General features: G+C 52.5%; 1 protein-coding gene across 10 annotated transcripts in view; it reads right to left on the minus strand.

Moving 5' to 3' along the window:
- DIP2C (disco interacting protein 2 homolog C) overlaps positions 1 to 18,635 on the minus strand; it is a 410,897-nt gene that overhangs the window by 76,551 nt on the left and 315,711 nt on the right. For all 10 annotated transcript variants that reach the window (XM_045462611.1, XM_045462610.1, XM_045462607.1 and 7 more), the window contains 7 exons: positions 13,734 to 13,873; positions 12,316 to 12,452; positions 10,473 to 10,681; positions 9,505 to 9,619; positions 8,818 to 9,019; positions 3,041 to 3,150; positions 1,726 to 1,806 (listed from right to left, as the gene is read on the minus strand). In XM_045462611.1, coding sequence (XP_045318567.1) covers positions 1,726 to 1,806; positions 3,041 to 3,150; positions 8,818 to 9,019; positions 9,505 to 9,619; positions 10,473 to 10,681; positions 12,316 to 12,452; positions 13,734 to 13,873 — 994 coding nt within the window. The remainder of the gene's footprint in view (positions 1 to 1,725; positions 1,807 to 3,040; positions 3,151 to 8,817; positions 9,020 to 9,504; positions 9,620 to 10,472; positions 10,682 to 12,315; positions 12,453 to 13,733; positions 13,874 to 18,635) is intronic.

The following is an 18,635-nucleotide window of genomic DNA, read 5'->3' on the forward strand; positions in this document are numbered from 1 at the left end:
AACAAAGCCCTTTCTCGAGTGACTCATTTTCCCAAATGATCCACGGTCTAGCTACAGCAGATGACCATGACCATGGGGTCAGGGATGGGAGCGCCATCACCCAGACCAGATCAGCTGACGAGGAGCCCAGTGTCCCGGTGTCACCCCAGTCGACCATCTGAGGGCTCTGCCCCCATGCTGCCACTCCTGTCATTCTATGGGGTTAGAACAGCTCTGTCTTCCTCCTCTGTGGGGGTGGGTCATCTGTGAACACGCCCGGATCATCTCTGAGTCTGCGTGTGTGTTGCAGGGTGGTCTCCTCCTCCTTAGGCTGCCTATTTGTGCCTCCAAGGGGTCCAGGCAGATTCCCACCCCCACTGCAAACAGGAGAGACCATGGGGGCCACACTGGGGAGGGTCGAAAAGGTGACATGGACCTGTCCCTTACTTTTGCGCAGCTTAGCGCTTACGGAGGACACACCATACCCAGCGTGTCGGCACTGCCGCAGCAGCTGGGGAAACTGTAGCTGAAGGGACCTGAGAGGTCCTTCCCAGGACAGGTGACAGTCACCACTCTGGAGGGCCACTGAGAGACCACGGAGGAGGAACAGTCCCCAGGACAAATGAATGCTATGCGTAGAGGGTGGAGAAAGTCAGCACAAAAGATTAAGGAGAAATCAGGATGGCATCACAGAGCCGAAGACTGTCCACTGGGCAACACTGTCAGGAAAGCTGAGGGAGGAGCCAATGGAGGAAAGAGAGGAGAAAAGCAGGGTGGACATGTTTCAGGGCCTTGGGTAACTGAACAGACCCTCAGGAGCCCAGGCACTATGCTTCCTACTGCAGCACGCCTGGGAGTGCAGCGGAGTCAATCCAGGGAATGGGGTCCACTAGGCCCTCACAGAGGCCAGGGAAGCAGGAGCACTTTCTAAGACTCTTCCTGGGGGACAGTCTTGAACAGACACAAGAATAAATGACCCACCGGGTCAACTCAGCCCACATGGCAACTCAAGGTCATCAGAGCATCCGCGGTCATTTCCAGGAGCCACATCACATGGACGCTGGCCTGATAACTGGGTATCCAAATGAGAAACCCGGTTACGTGATTGGCATTGCCTTTTACTGGTCTATGATCTATTACTTTAAATGGCAAGAGGTACCTCTACACATTAAGATTTTGGTATTTTGCAACTCTGAATAGCCATAGTTTCTGACAGCTGTATATACCCATACTTGTCAAGAGACCTATTTCTATTTCTCAGACTTTATTTCCTCAGCAGAAAAAAAAAGTTAAGTATATGAAGGCTTTCGCATCTAATTTTACTGTTAATACTACTTGCGAGTATATCTAAGCTCTTATTCTTAAGTCCTCCTATGAAAGAATACTGGAAGAGCTTGCTTTTCCAAAGTGAGATGTCAACACAAACTTAATTACACTTGGAAAATAGAAAAGACTTTCGTTCCCAAGGACTGAAGTCTATAGTGAAAGCACAATTTCTTACTTACAGGAGAGTAGTTCACTAATAAGAGACAAAAACGTGCCACAGATCTGACCCATTCCCTGTATTTTGGGAGGGAAATAATGCAAAAAAGATACTGCTGAAACGATCCATAAAGATCTCAGTCAAAATAGCCACAGATAAATAACATGAAGGACATCACATAGGACTGAAGTCAAAGGAATACGGCGGGAAGAAGACAAAGCCACAGGACAGCGACCGGGAAATTTGAGTTCAGCGTGCCTCACCCTACAGTTGAGCAGCGTGTACAGGACGTGGTCGGGGGTGGTCTGCGCCCTCCACTGCAGGACCTCCGACAGAAACAGGAACTGGAACAAAGCACAGCCGTTAGGCCCAGGCCATCCCGGCACCCTGCGTTCAGATTTAAACTCACACCTCTAGATCAGGCTAGCTTCGGTGCTTTCAGGTGACTTAAAGCATCGCTTTTCCAAGGAGGAACGAGGGCCTCCCTGTCACAACCAGAAGAAGAATCCGGCACTTACAGGGTGTTTCCTGCGTGACCTGGATTCCCATGTCTGGCTGGGATTCGCAAGTCACAGGGGCCGGCGCTGCGCCTGGTCAGAGACGTCTCCCCACAACCTGCCAAAGGCTGGGAGGCGCATTCCCGGGATGCAAGGGGCAGCCAGCACAGAAAATCCCTTCCGGCCTCCCAGAAGACGGTGATTTCTGGGGGCTGTGATGGCAAGATCAGACCTATGCTGCTTTTGAACTGGGCTCTCTCACGCGTGTTGTTTCCAAATGGTCATTCCCTGAGGTCTTCCGACAGCACTGCAAATCACGCGGATCACGTGTACCCTACCGAGTCAGTGTGGAGAGGGAAGGTCAGCCCCACCTCAGGTCTAATCACAGGAAACACCTGGGTAGATCCCTCAGTCTACTTTTTTAATAGAAATGTACTCTGAGGTCTGAACATGGTAACCAAGGGCTTTCAATAAACGTATTTCTATTTGTTACCAAACTGACAATATTTTAAACGGTTGACTTTGTCGTGTTTCCTGGTAGCTCATACAGAGAGGGGTCACCTTTTGGTGAATCATCAGAGTCCTCAAGTCTGCATGGTGATAATGGGGACTGCAGTACATGTGACAAAATGTGACATGTATGCTGGGTGTGGCCCCAGATTTCTCCTCTAGCTCCCGAGGTCACGTTAAGGACGCCAGTTTGCCAACCCGGGTTTCGCACTTCTGTTCTCTTGAATTCCACCAGTTAAAGGGCCGAAGCCTTTTGCCGCGAGGCCGTCTGGGTGTCACGCCAGGGCTGGCAGGCTCATCAGGAACGAGCGCCCCAGGATGCCAGGACAGAGCGGGCCTCGGGCCTCAGCTCGTGCGCCCGTGTCTCCTCCCACCCCCTTGACCCTCTGCAGTGTCCCGCAACACGGCACCCCCACCACGCACGTCTCTGTGGTGAGACCGTATGGACGTGCGTGCAGGACCGAGAGGGCAGGACGCCCAAGTTCAGGGGCGGGCGCTGAGCTGGCTGTCGGTGTCGTCTGGAGCAGTGTGCCGGCACAGGGCTCGGAGAGGAACCCCGTCCGCCTCTCACCTTGCGGGCCTGATCATTGTCCTCTATCTGGCCCAGGTCTCTGCCGCTGGCCTGCGCAATCCTCTTCCCAGACACCAGGTTCCCCACCATCACAGAGGCAGGGCCAATTTCTGGAAAGAATGTGAGGAAACAAGTCAACTTAAAACATGACCGCCCACCTCGGCAAAGAGCTGGCTCCGGGGAAACCCTCTGAAAGGCCGAGCTCCGAGAAACTCTTATTAGAACAGGGCTTCCAATGCGTCCCAACAATGAGAATGATGGCAGACGCGAACGAGTGTCGATTACAGGGTAAAACAACGTTTTCACCAGATCCCGATGGCATCTCCCAAACCTGCTGCTCTTACTCTAATGCCAGTTGGTGGGATGCTGCGATCTATCCACTTGGATGACTGTGAGAAATAATGCTGAAGATAAGGCAGTAAACCGTGATGCATCTCACCGCTAAGCAGTCAGGACTCTGGGTTCACCTGTGTGGTGTTCCCCAGTGGCCCTGCTTGTCACTGAGCGACCACTGACATAAACTATTGCACATTTTTAATAAATACCTTTAAACTTTTTTTTTTTAACGTTTATTTATTTTTGGGACAGAGAGAGACAGAGCATGAACGGGGGAGGGGCAGAGAGAGAGGGAGACACAGAATCGGAAATAGGCTCCAGGCTCTGAGCCATCAGCCCAGAGCCTGACGCGGGGCTCGAACTCACGGACCGCGAGATCGTGACCTGGCTGAAGTCGGACGCTTAACCGACTGCGCCACCCAGGCGCCCCAATAAATACCTTTATAATGCAGGGGGTAACGCTGCACGGGCACACTCACCTATCTCACTGATGGAACAGCTCTGGGCTCTCGCAGAGATACGGGAGACCAAGCCCAGAGGCTCCTGTTGAGCCAAAGTTCCCCTTACACCACCATTACAGACTCAATTACCAGCACTCCTTTTACTGTTTATGAAACATTTCACAAGAAAAAAAACAGATGCAATCTAGTCTGACAGCTTTCTCTTCTGTTTCAATGAAAGAAACAAGTTTCCTAAAAAACTGCAGAAACTCTTTCACAATGTCTAGCTGCAGGAAATCCTGGGCACCCCCCAGGTTTCTCAAAACACAATCATTCACTTTGTTTTGATCACACACACGTATGCACGTTTACCAGGGAAGGGTCAGCTGTGAGTGTGTGTGTGACACAAATGGCGGCAAGGAGTCAGGCAGGGAGCTTAAAGAAGGGAGTGGAAATAACAAAGATGTCAGCCACGTGTGTTTAGTCCGTGGTTTAATAAAATACAAGTTGAAGGTCACTACTGAATCAAATTCTTGTTTCACCTTTGCCAAAGGCCACCTTACAAGCTTCTGAATCAGGGCATATGTTGCCTTCTGTTACTGTACATGGAGAGCCGTGTGTCAGCGGGTAAGAAAGTCTTAGGTTCAGGTTCAGGGGTAGAGGCCAGCAGCTGCCGGGATGATGACCCCCACGCACCCTGGGAAGATGGGCAGGGCACGGGCTGATGCCTCCAGGTGACATTCTTCTCTGCAGACACATGCCCATCCAGAGTTGGGCTGCCGTAAAACATTCAACGTTTTGGGAGAAGGCAGGCACTTCCAGCAGGACTGAAATCGGGAAAATAGCCCTGACACAGATTTCTGGGCTCACTGGCTTCATCGTAGGCAATTTGTAGGCATCGTGACGCTGTTTCCGTGGAATCACAGAATACACCTTCTATGCTCTGCTACAGCAGGTCTGAATGGTCAGGTGTGGCAGGTTGGGACTGCCTGCATTTTTCTCAGCTGGTAATAAAGACACTGCAACAGAGGAGCGGTCTTTCCATATTTAACAAGATGAAAAGACAAGGCAGCGTGGCGTACGGGGAAGCGAATGTGGCTGCTGCGTGGATGGTGCACAGGCTCAACCCGGAGTCCAGCCGACTGGCCCTCCGCTTCCTGACTTGGCGTCTGTGGCATTCTCCTTGGTGCCGCAGGTGGGCAGGAAGGCTCTTCTGAGAAGCCCATCTGGCCTAAACTGGCTTGAAGTCTTCTCCGTAATTTTTTAAGAATTCAAACTAGGGTGGGAGAAGCACTATTCTGAGGTGCTGGCAGCTTGTCCCTCCTTCCCCAGGGCTGGTCTCTACTGGATGTGAAGCCCAGACCTCACATATTTCTCCCCCGAGGTAGACTTAAGAATTATTTTTTTCCAAATGGTGCTGGGAGACAGGTGCTTTCCTGTGGCATTTACTTACAAAATCTGTCCCTCTCCCAAGAACCAAGGGTCTCCCCCCCTTGCCAAATGAGGTGGGTGTGGTGCAACACACCCTCACAGACTTCACCGCCTCATGTTTTGAAAACATAAGATTGAAGAGCGCCTGGGTGGCTCAGTCAACTGAGCGTCTGACTCTTAATTTCAGCTCAGATCATGATCCCAGGGTCATGGGTTCGAGCCCCATATCAGGCTCTGCGCTGAGTGTGAAGCCTGCTTGGGATTCATTCATTCTCTCTCCCTCCCTCCCTCCTTCCCCTGCTCCTACACTTTCTCTGTAAAATAAAGCAAAACATTAAAAAAAAAGAAAATATAAGGTTGAGATGGACCCAAAAATAGGTACTGAAGTTCACAGTGGCGTTCTCTCCCTCCCCGCCCACTTACAGATGCAGAAATGGGCAGGTCGGGAGTTTTATCTCAGAGTTGTCCTCTTCCTATTACTACCCGACTGTGTCACGCAGGGGACACAGCACATATTGTGTCCTCTGGGTGCAGAACCCGCCAGCCCGGCCGCGCTCCTCCCCTTCTCCCCAGCAGGTGCAGTGCTGTCTGCGGCTGCTCCCCCGCTGCCCTCTGGCTGCTCAGATACACTGTGTCCCAGGGACTGTTAACACGGGGAGCCGTATTTCGAGTTGTTAGATACTGCTGGTACCCCAACTAATGGGTTAAAGGGCTTTTTTAAAAATTTTTTTTAACGTTTTATTTATTTTTGAGACAGGGAGAGACAGAGCATGAACAGGGGAGAGTCAGACAGAGAGAGACACAGAATCTGAAACAGGCTTCAGGCTCTGCGCTGTCAGCACAGAGCCCGACGCGGGGCTCGAACTCACGGACCGCGAGATCATGACATGAGCCGAAGTCGGCCGCTTAACCGACTGAGCCACCCAGGCGCCTCAGAAGGGCTTTTACCATTTTGTGCTCTGTTAAGATACTCTCACACACACGTTGTTAGCTCAGTAAATATGAATTCATCTGCTAAAAGAGGCAACTAGATCATCTACAAACTAAGTTTTAGGAGCTTTGTTTCAAGCATCTAGCAACACCCTCATGGAAAAATGGCCTCACTAAATGCTTTGGCCACAACAAGTACTTGTTCTCAGTCTGTAAGTGTCTAATCCAAAGGAGACTTAAAACTCACCACATCCAATCCCCTCATTACATTTATGGAAACTGAGGCTTCAGGGAATGTCACCTGTCTGAGGTACGTTATAGGTCGTTAGCTGAGGTAGGGAAGTGAACCAGCACCTCATGCTGTCGTTAATATTTGTTAAAAACAGCTTTTATTCAGGGGCACCTGGGTGCCTCTGTCAGTTAAGTGTCCGACTCTTGATTTTGGCTCAGGTCATGATCCCAAAGTCATGGGATTGAGCACTGTGTCGGGCTCTGTGCTGACAGTGCAGAGCCTACCTGGGATTCTCTATTTCCCCCTCTCTCTCTGCCCCTGCCCTGCGCGCTCTCACTCTCTCTCTCTCAAAAATAAATAAGTAAATAAACATTAAAAAATAAAAAAAAAATGATTTCCTTACAATAATCAATCACGTAAAGCTTCATTCACCATGCTGTAGCTGTGATATCTAAACAGCCCCAACCTCCCAGCTCATCCTTTCTTCCCAGAGGAAGAAGGCTGTCCTCAGGTGGCCCGACACTGCTCTCGAGCAAAGCACCTTGGCCTTTTCATTCAGTCAGGTTTTGCCTTGACATTCGACAGGTGCACTGAGCCCCGTAGTTCTGGAAGCACATCAGGCCTTTGCAAATGACCCCCACCGTGAGTATCTGTCCCGAATTCTGCTGTGAGCTTCTCTGCACCCGGGACCGCTGGTGGCCAGGCCCCCAGTGGAGGTGTCTGATGGTGAACGGAGGTGGGCAGGAGACAGGGAGGAGTCAGTCACTGCCGAATGTGTGCAAGGACACACTAAGGAGCCTGCCACCATGATCGATTCCATTCACAGACACCAACGCACCCACATGGAGCCACTGCTCTGACCTTCCCATGGCTGTTTATGCCCTGAGACAAGAGGAGATAAAGAGGTGATTTTTCATCGTTCTGATACGCCCACAGAAAGGCAATGCTTTGTGTTCTGGGGGGCTCGTCGCTTGCAGCCAGTGTGCCCGCGAAATGTAAAGAAATGGATACTTCGTCAGTGTGTTTTGCTATTGCAGTTGTATAAGCCAAGGACTGAGAGGAAAAAGAAACGAAGGGAGGTATCTGGGGATCTAGAACCTAGAATGTAAGAAAACAACAAACAGCACAGAAATCCGAAGAAAACCAAAAAGCAGAGATAACTGCAAAGCCAAGGTGCCCAGAAAGCAGACAATGACTCCATACTTTCCAAGAGAACCCACGCAGAGGAGAGAACCGCAAGGCTATCACGTGTACGTCCTCACGAACACATGTGCATCGCGGAGGGGGTAAGGACAAGGGATACAGGCTCGAGACCTGGACCCAAGTCTGTCTGTATGCGTGGGGCAACCCTTTCTTCCTGCAGCATCCGCGTCCTCCCCTCACCCTACTGAGGACCACCCGCCCACCCTCTCATCCGATCTCACTTACGGGGCGTCGGCCTCAGTCCCTACATTTACCACCAGGTGGGCTATGCCCAGAGGTGACCCAACGGTGTCTGGCTGACTCGTCGTCAGCTCTGCCCTGCAGCCACGCTGTACTGGGTGGAACAAACGGTCAACGGGTCTGGGTCTGCCTCTGTCACACTCTGGCCCCATCAACCCCCCGCCTCTCTGTGACCCATTCTCCTCATTTGTGAAACAGGGACAGAACAGTGCCTACCACGCGAGCCTCCATGAGAAGAGACGCGCTAATTAGTACAACATGCTGAAACAGTGGCCGTGGGGCCAGCACAGCCCGAGTGTGTGACCCCACCGCCGGCCCCTCCCTGCTTGGACGCCCTGGGACCTCCTGTCACTGCACCAGCAGAAAACCTGGGCCCTCACCTCCCACGGTCTGGAGATAAATTTTCTCTCACTGATGACTATGCAGCCTGAAAGAACATAACTGATTAGCTGCTAGGCATCGAAGTCAGATAAAGGGTAAGTACGTGTTCCCCAAACCCCCAAGCGCTAGACACACGTTCACTCTTACAAAGTCACAAATGAATTTCTAGACTTCCGCACAGGCTTCAAGAGTTTCCCACATTTATTAGGCTTTGACACCTAAAGAACCCATGAGACAGGTAAGGAAGCATTATTCTCACCTGAAGGAAACCGTGACTGAGAGCTTCCATCCTGGTAAAATGCCACCCAGCCAGACCGAGGGTCAACTACTCCACTGGGATCTACACAGGGCTCCTTCCCAACATGCCCCCAGGTGCCGGGCTCCCAGCCAACCATGCTGTCCCAGGAGAGCCCCTCATCCACCATCCAGTGGGGCAGGTTTATGCCCTGGGAGTGTGGAGACCAGGACAGGAGTGGGGTTAAGAACCACCTACAGGCATGGGGCCTGGTCCACAGGGCACCAACAGCACCTGGTTCCAGAGAGCCACCCAGATTCCACACAACTCTCCAGGCCACGGGACCTACCTGGCTGCTTCTGTCGAGGTTTAGGCAAGTTTGTGACACAGGTATGGGGACACATCAGGACGTTGCAGGGGTGGAGTGAGCCCTCCAGGAAGAGCTGCTTCGTTTCTGACAAGTGGATCCCACCGAGTGGGGTTTTGGGGAGGGTGTTTGCTGGAACCAAGGCCAGGCAATAAACCCCAACTTGATGTATGCTGTCAATTGCCTGGAAAGTCACGAGGGAGGAAGTGGGTTAGAACAGGTGTCACAGACCCGAAGCAAATGTTCAGACGGTGCAAGGTCCCGTCTGTAACACGAGCAAGCACGCGCCATCCGAGTGGGGTGAAGATGCCAAGAGAAGGGGTGTCTCTCCAAATCCAGCCAAACTGGCTAATTTTATGTGGAATTCGTGGAATACCACATGCACTAAGAAGGGACATTTTGAGGAAAAAAATACACTCTGGAGATCAGAACAAAAACTATTACTTGTGACATCCCCACGTGAATGGTGGGAGCCGGTTTTGCAGACCCGTGAGCCCTAATCTTGGTCTGTTCAGTTATTTTCCAAGGATGAAATACACATTTCTCGGCCGATGCAATTTCTGATCCGATGGGGCAACGGCCGGGGAGCACGGGAGCACCGTTGGTGGGGGTTAAGGGAAGCCGGCGTGGAAGCAGGTGAGGGGCCCCGGGGCAGGCGCGGGGCTGTACCTGTAACACCCTGCTCATCCACTGGAAGCTGTCCTCCTCCGTGGAGTCTGGCCTCTGCTCGGCCACAATCACTATCCTCTCGTCGTGCAGGACAGTTACGGAAAACACAGCTATCCTGCGAGGACAGAAAGGAGCAGGTGCGGTGAGCACGCGCTGTAGACGCCGCCCCGAGCACTGTCATTCCGCTACTGATGGCAGAGCCCAGGAGAGCACAGCGCCGGCCTCTGCTCCAGCAAACCTGTGAGGGGACAGGCCCCACTTCTCAGGGCAGACGGAAGGTGCTGGGCTGTGGACGTCAGAACCGTGCGCAATCCACATCTTGGGTGGCACCTGTGAAGTGAGTCTCCATTCAAGGGAAACTCTGGGATGAACGAGTTTCCGCCTCTCTCTCGGGAAGCACAGCACCACGTGACTCGGACCCCCAGAGCCCCCCCATCACACAGAGGCTGCCCTGTCTCAGTGAGTTAAACGGGGCAATGCTACGTCCACGCGTCTGTCACCTCCACTCTCACTGGCCTGCCGGGCGGCAGTAAGGCTCTACGGGCGTTCATGACTTCCTTCACAGGAGCCAAAACCCGGGGAGCCGCCACCGTGAATTAGTATTTACTGTGCCCAGGTCATCAGGGAGAAGAGGCCACGGGACTCCATTCTCCCACACAACTGTTGCTCGACTACTGCCTTGGGGTCTTTGGAGATGATCTGCTCCCACATGAATTTTTGGCTGTTCCCTTTGTGTATTTCTTTAAGACACAAGTCTTTCAAACAGATGTTTTTATTTGACTCAGAGGAGAAGTGACGAAAATTACGTATGGAGCTCAGGAAATTTCTATAAAATTGGGCATTCAGAACTAGACAGAACATCAGAGGTCACTCACTCCCACAACTAAGGAATTTGTGCAATTTTATAAAACCAGTGTCGTCTGCAGACAACCCAGGGCTGAATTCCCCGAGGGCACACGCACACCCACCTTCCTCTGTAGACGAATTTCATGGGCTCCACGGCCAGCGCCGTGGCGACGATGTCGTCCGCGTTGTGTCTGCGCCCGCTGACCACCATGAGCCCGTCCATCTTGCCCACCACGAAGACGAGCCCCCCGGGGCCGACGAAGCCCAGCAGGCCCGTCCTTACGAAGGGGTACTCGCTGACAGGGGCCCCCGAGCTCGTCACGGGGAACACCTGCAGACACACGAGCGGTGAGTGCCCGGGGGCGCCCACCGCCACCCTCCTCCCTGGAGCCCATTGGAGAAGCCCCCCCCTACCCCCCAACGCCCATCCCCCACGGTCCACATGCAAGGCTGTCCACCAGTTTCCTTCCACAGCATCCACACCTAAGAATCGATACCGAGATCATGATGACAGTCTAATAAATGCTAATTAATTATCCTGCTTTAAATCCCCAGTGTAAAAGTGATGAACGGAAAACCAAAAATGTGCGTAAGTTGTAAGATGATCCCTACTCATTAATGTTTCCTTATGAGGGCTACACCAAAAAGGGAAAATACAAACGGGGCAAATCGCAGTGCTCTAAGCCTGCACCTGTTTCCTCAGACCCTGCAGGTAAGTCACAGGAAAAAGGAGAGGGGTTTTCTACAGACTCCGGCTAGCTGGGCTTCAGGGACATTTTAGACCTGGAAGCCACATTCAACAAAGCACCTCATCACATCATGCTCTCAGAAACGAGCCCCTAAGCAACCCGCATTTTCTTCTTCTTTTCTTAAATGTTCATTTTTGGGAGAGAGAGACAGAGACAGCGCGTGAGCAGAGGAGGAACACAGAGAGAGGGAGACACAGAATCTGAAGCAGGTTCCAGGTTCTGAGCTGTCAGCACAGAGCCCCACGCAGGGCTTGAACTCACGGATGATGAGATCATGACCCGAGCTGAAGTCAGAGAGGCTCAACCAACTGAGCCACCCAGGCGCCCCAGCAACCCACATCTTCTCGTGCACAATTTATTCGAAAGTGTGCTCCTCGTAAGGTTAAGTATCACTTGGTCAAATGACAGCAATTCTGGGAAGCTGAGGTGCGGCACAGAGTTTACTACTTAACCGCCCACAGGGCCAGTGTGCGTGTCCGTACGCACCGAGTGCACTAACAGCAAGCCACCCGCGCGTGCAAACAAGACACAAGGATGTGTGGACACCTAACACACACACACAGCATATGCCACACGTGTGTGCATACACACCCGCTCATGCCGTGGAGACAGTTACTTCACGTGTGCATTTGCTCACACCTGGCCAAGTCTGGCTTCAGTGGGCGGGCCGGGCCACAAGGGAGGGGCGGGTCTGTGACAGGTGTGCTCAGCCCTCATTCCTCAGCCTATCAGCTGCAGCATTTACTCAAGAGGCTAACGTGAGAACAGCACGACATAAAAAAGGCCTTTTTCTCAATGTTTATTTTTGAGGGGGAGAGAGAGAGCACGCGTGAGCATGAGCAGGGGAGAGGCAGAGAGAGAGGGAGACACGGAATCCGAAGCAGGCTCCAGGCTCCGAGCTGTCGGCACAGAGCCCCATGTGGGGCTGGAATTCACAGACCACGAGATCATGACCTGAGCCAAAGTCGATGCTTAACCGACTGAGTCAGGTGCCCCCCAAAAAGCCCTTTTTACAGAAACTGTTCTTGCCCTTTTTCAACACTGACCATGAGGTGAAAAAAAGCTGATAAGCTAAATTCTTTGAAAATTATTAAAAAAAAAAAGGCAGCAAAAAGTGCAACCATCTTAGTTCCTAAGAGTATATTTGGCTGAGAAACTACCACCTTATCTTTCATGTCTGTGCACCTGGCATTGGGGCTCAGCTCCATGACCCTACCTCGAAGGTGTTCTTGGTCATGCCCGAGAGGCCGTAATAGGACGTGCCCGTGGCAATGGCGCACACGCAGAGCTCCCCGATTTCATCCGTTCTACACAGCTGGGGAATGCCGTCCGGCTTCACTGAACACATGATGGCTAGAAGCAAAACAGGACACACCGGTAATATTAGAGAGAGGAGGGAGGGAGGGAGAGGGAGACACAGAGAGGGACAGGGTGGGGAGGGACAGAGAGAGAAGGGAGGGAGAGAGAAAGAGAGAGAGAGAGAGAGAGAGACAAGGAGACAGAGACAGAGGGACAGGGTGGGGAGGGACAGAGAGAGACAGGGAGGGAGGGAGGGAGGGAGAGAGAGAGAGAGAGACAGAGGAACAAGTAGACAGAGGGACAGGGTGGGGAGGGACAGAGAGAGAAGGGAGGGAGAGAGAAAGAGAGAGAGAGAGAGAGAGAGAGGGACAAGGAGACAGAGACAGAGGGACAGGGTGGGGAGGGACAGAGAGAGGGAGGGAGGGAGGGAGGGAGAGAGAGAGAGACACAGAGGAACAAGTAGACAGACAGAGGGACAGGGTGGGGGGCAGAGAGGGAGACAGGGGCGGGGCAGGGGGACAGAAGAAATGACTGAACACAGGGAGAGCACGGTGAGCGGAAACCGCATTTGGAACAGGAGTGTGAAGGTAGAAGGGAGGCCAGGCCGGTCCTGGTCTTCCCTGAAGCGAGTCATGAGCTTTCATGTTCCAGGAAAACGTCCACGTACACAGCTACGGTGTAAGATTCTGACGGCTTGAACTTTAATGTGCAAATCGTACTGAGGGGATGGACTTCTCGCATCTGGACCCAGAGCCCAGGGGCCCCCCGCACACGGCCCCTCTGTTCCCTGCGAGCCCCGCGCTCCCCCTCCGGTCATCCGGGAGCCCCGGCCGGCACCTCAGGTGGCAGCGCGTGCGGCGCCCTGACGGCCTCGTGTGCGCATTTGTGGGAACGGGTCCCTGACTTTTTAAACCGGGCTCTTCTGCTAGAACCAAGCATGGCTCATCGTCTGGAGCCCCGTCCCTGGATTTTTATAGCATCTGCTAACAGCCTCAGTGCCCAGCTTTGTCCAAAAGGTGGATGGCCGGCGGGAACTTGGCCCTTGCAGGGGGAGAAGCCCCCCATGGGCTGCAGGGGCACGGCATGGCCCACGGCGCCCCCTAGGGGAAAGGGCCCCGGGATCCCAGCCTGGGAGGTGGCAGAGATGCCCCGTGAAGCTTCCTGAACGTTCTCTCATCAGGAGAGGCAGCAGCGACAAGCCCGGATTTAAGTGCTCCGCCTGACCTCGCGCCAGAGGGGCACGGTGGTCCCGGTGGGAAGCAGCCCGCTGGACACGGCTGGGGCTCCTGACTCGACCCCCGCCCCCAACGTGTGCAGCCCAGCGTCCACACTCACCGCCAGGCATCACGAGGCCGACATCCTGCACGGTGAGCACAGACAGCTTTTCTTCGGAGTCCACCCGGATGACCCCGTAGGTAAGCCCGTGCATGGAGAGGACACCCCGGCCCGGGGGCTGGTTGCTGTCATCTGTGGGCCTGAAAAGAGCAGTTTTGTCTGAACACATAGGAGCAAACGGGCCACCATCACCAGAGAGGCATTCGAGTGCACGCACACCAGAGGCAGCCAGACACGTCTGGGGTCCCAAGGATCCCCGAAGCAGATCTGAATGCCACACTGTCCCGTGTTCTTAGCGTGCCAAGGGGTGCTGGTTGTCTGTCTGTGAGACGTCAACATCATTAACTCCGTCTCTGGAATGCCCCTCCCTCACACGTATCAGCCATCGACTGATTCCTTCCCTCCCCTCTGTCCGCAGGTCTGATTTTCCAGTTTTGAAAGTGGCTGACAAGGGACCACAAGGTCTCCAAGAACACGGATGATGGCAGGGAGCAGAAACAAGGGAGGTGGGGTGGCCTGGGCTCAAGTTGAGACGTGCGCTAGGCAGACAGAAGCTCATGGTGCAGGAATCTGAAATGACAGGCCATGCCATTCTGCATGACAAGCTTGGGGAAGTCTGTCTTCGCAGAAGGCATGTGGTGGAATGCTTTCACTCCGTCTTCAGCCCGTCTTCTCCATGGCCCCCGCCACCCCAGCTCACTCCACGCCAGCCCCAGGCCCTTTGTCCAGCACCCAGCCCACCCCTTCTGGGGGCTTTCACACTTGTCCCTGCCTCCATCTGGAATGTTCTTGGAGCAGACATCCCCCTGGCAGCTCAAATACGCAAGTACTCATTACCCCCCAAGACGGCACAGTAGGGCCACCTGACTACCCACACCAGGCCTCCTGCATCGGAGTCTCTGCTCCCCAAGGGTTCCCTTCTATTCACTGCATAGCCTCACCCCTGCAGAAGTGTGCAGTAATAAAGGTCTGCTGACTAATTACTGAATAAATAAAATATTTCCAAGAACATGGATTTTGTCTCCGTAACTAAACAGTCTTCCACGTGGGCTAAGTGAGGCACACTTTAGGGAAATACCACACTTCTTTTTCTAATTTTCTGTATACACATGGGTAGCATCCTTTTAGGATCTAAAAGTTAGAAAATAAACAGAAGTTTGCTGTTTAGCTTTAAAACTGATAAATCTTGATAATGTTTCAAGAAAATATCAAGATTTATAATGAAGCTAGAAATACAAGTAGAGAAACATAAAGGTTAAAACGTGCAAAAGGAGGGGTGCCTGGGTGGCTCAGTCAGTTGAGCACCTGACTCTTGATTTCAGCTCAGGTCATGATCTCACAGTTCATGGGATCAAGCCCCACGTCAGGCTCTGCATTGAGCACAGAGCCTGCTTGTGATTCTCTCTCGCTCCCCCTCTGGCCCTCCCCCACTTGCACTCTCTCTCAAAAAAAAACAACGTGCAAAATATCTCATTTGAATCAAGTAACTAGGTATTATAAAAAGAGGCGTGTGTTATAGGTCAATTATACCTCAAATAAAAAAAATACAAATAAATAATAAAAAGAAAGCATAAGAGAGTCTGGAAATTGAAACGGTTCTGTCTGTGAAGCATCCAAAAGGGTAGCGCTAACCAGATACAGAAGAAAAGTCTGCCCAGTGATAAGGTCCACCCAGAACTACCCGGAAATGAGCCCCAAACACTGGAATCTATATTGTTCCGCAGGGTGAGAGACAGGAGCCCCGCAGCAACCCTCTGCTGCTACGAACCCCTGACCCCACTATTGTCCTTGGCCAAAACACAAAGCGAGAGTCTTAAATCAGAATGCTCAGTGCCTGTTGTGGACTGAGTTGTGTCCCCAAAGCTGTGACCAGTCCTGGTCCCGGTACCTTGACTGTCACCGTATTAACATGAAAGAGGATCTTTGCGGACGTCATTAGTTAAGATGAGATCATCCTGGAATCGGGACGGGCCCCAAATGCAGTGATCGGTGCCCTTACAAGAGGAGACGCAGGCGTCATGTGACAATAGCAGCCGTACTGCAAGGACAGGGTGCCAGCAGCAGCAGGAGGGCCTGGAGCAGATGGGCCGTGAGAGCCCCTGGGAGCACCCGGCCCTCAGACACCTTGACCCCGGGCTTCTGGCCCCCAGAACTCTGAGGCAGCAGGTTCCCCTTGTGTCACACCACCCGGGAGGGGCGGAGGCACTTACGACAGCCCCAGGAGACAAACGCACCAAGGAACGGGATTTAAAGGTACACGTATTTGGCTGGAACGACCACAGGATAGCAAAAGGCTGGCGTGGCCATGACTCAGCCCAAGCAAGGGGGACCGGGGGACCGGGATGGGCCGTGCCCGTGTGCCAAGAGGGAAAGGCTCTCTTAATATTCACGGATGCAAGTTCTGGGGTCTTAGGCACGAGACCTGCTTTCCTAGAAACAAGACTCACTGGAGCACAATTACGAACCGTGTTTGCTACAGGAAACCTTCAACTGTAGGTGTAAAACGAAACTATGGAAACTTGGGTACATGCACTTCAAATGTGAACCAATGACACCACTCAGGTTTTACTTTGATCTACAGCTCTATGTTTATACTTAATAGAGTCCCTTGCTCGTCAGAGAAATCTCAGACATGCTTAGCCAACAGCCCTGCCTCCTGATGACACAGCTCTGCTCAGCTGGCACCTGGGTGTGCCCAACTGTCCCGAGCCCTCTGCACACAGAGACTCACTCGGCAGGTACACCCGCACGGCACCACTGTCCTCCGCTTTACAGACCACAACTGCGGGCTTGGGCATGTTCAGTTCATCATCTGCATCCCTGTGGGGCTTGGTGGGATAGAGACCCACAGCCCCAGTTAGGGACAGCTTCCCATCTCCCTTTCCTGCCTCTGGCCTCAAAGACTGAGCACTTCTTAGTTCACGGCACACTTCTCTTTTGAGGGAACTTTAGGACAAATGACACGAGTAACACGGGGGAAAATCCTTCATGTGGATGAGTGGGGCACCGCACAAGAAGTCACAGCAAAGGCAAAAGCACCTGCCTGACCCCATCCCAGCCCTGCCTCACCGGCAGCCACAACAGACGGCCCACCAGTTCCTTTAATCTCTATTTACATAAAATAGGTGCATGTGTAAATACACCTGTATTTAAAAAAAGCAAAACCACAATAAGCATGTTCTCTTGCAACTTGCTTTTCCACCAAATGGATCTTGTGGATTTTCCTGTGTGCGTGTGTGTGATATAAACACTATGCATACCGCACATGCCAATGACCCGACCGGTCTTAATTGGTGGTGGTGTTCAATAATAGTGACATGTAGTCACTTTATTTCACTTCTGTACAATTACAAATATGACTGTAAAACCCATATCTAGAAAAAGAACTGAAGAATCAGAAAGTATATACGTTTAAAATTTTAATAAAGTCTATATAACTTCCCAAAAGACTACCATCTTGCACGTCTACTCTAAGTACTGTTTTCCAATCTACCAGACGTGCACAGGGTACTGTTTTATGCAGGAGGCCACCGGAAGCATGTTGTGCACGTGAAGCATCTTACAGCAGCTCTGAGACACGCGTGTCCGTCGTCCCCATTTACAGGCAAGAAGCGGAGTGTGTGAGGCAGTGGCATCTGGGGCACAGCTGTGGGGCAGACCCTGGCATCGAGCGCAGACTGGCCTCAAACCTGCGCTCGTGGCCACGGGGAAGGCGGCCTCCCAGCAGCCACTTCCGCACACCCGTGCCCACACAACCCTAAAAGTGTTCCCGCTTTGATGGCGAAACGCTGTTCCTCTCTGTTACTTTGGTTTGCATTTGAGTGATTATTAACAAAGTCAGCTTATCTTTCTCTCCATTAACACCTTCCTACGAAACAAAAAGTCCAAGTAGACTAAACTAGATGAGGAAGTGAAAAAATGATACCGATAAGAATTCCCAGAGATTTCAAAAAGATGTGGTTTCACAATCAAACACCGTACGACGAACAACGGCTGAGAGCGCTTGACCCGTTAGTCCCCCCAGGTTCAATGCCCAGATGACACAGAGGGCTGACTGCGTGGAAGAGCAATTCTTGCAGTTCCCAGGACTGCCGAGGGGGTCTCTGCGCACAGAGATACAGAAGGAAGGCAGCTGTGAGCGGCCAGACCTGCGACCACGGGCAAATGGCACAAAGACCTAAGTGAAGAGACGGAAGACGGAAGGTGCGCACTGGCCTTGGCCTCAGGAGGAATGTTCCTGATGGCCAATGGCTTCAACGGGATAGCGTACGCACCTGTTCCCTGGCCATGCCAGTCCTGCCTCCGCGAGATGTTAGATAACCCTCAGGTAATCACGCTGTGTGACACCTGAAGAGGTAGCTATAAGTTTCAACTAACACGTCCACAGTTTGCTATCACTGGCCACGCTCAAATCTGTACCCACACGAAATAAATGCAGTCACGTAAGCCACAAGCATTTGGGACAATTTCCATTCTCAGGATGTAACGGGGAAGTGGCCACCACATCTCTAAGGGTTTAGCGCCACCGTCTCTCACTGCAGCCTCCTGCAGGTGCGACAACAAAGGTCCTTCCCTGCTTCCATCAGATGGAGGCAACCTCCAACTCCAGGAACGGTTGACTCAGGAACATCCAGAGAGCAAAGGGGTCAAGTCTCAGGAAACAGCCCTTTCCTTTGCCAACGTCAGGGTTGACTACAACATTTCCAAAGGGCACACGGAGACAAACACCCACAAAGACGGACACCCCCGGAGACGGACACCCACAAAGACAGACACCCATGAGACAGACACCCACGGACACAGACACCCACGGACACAGACACCCACGAGACAAACACCCATGAAGACGGACACCCCCAGAAACGGACACCCATGGAGATGGACACCCACGAGACAGACACA

Source organism: Leopardus geoffroyi, chromosome B4 (genome assembly GCF_018350155.1).
Source record: "Leopardus geoffroyi isolate Oge1 chromosome B4, O.geoffroyi_Oge1_pat1.0, whole genome shotgun sequence".
Taxonomy (NCBI): Eukaryota; Metazoa; Chordata; class Mammalia; order Carnivora; family Felidae; genus Leopardus; species Leopardus geoffroyi.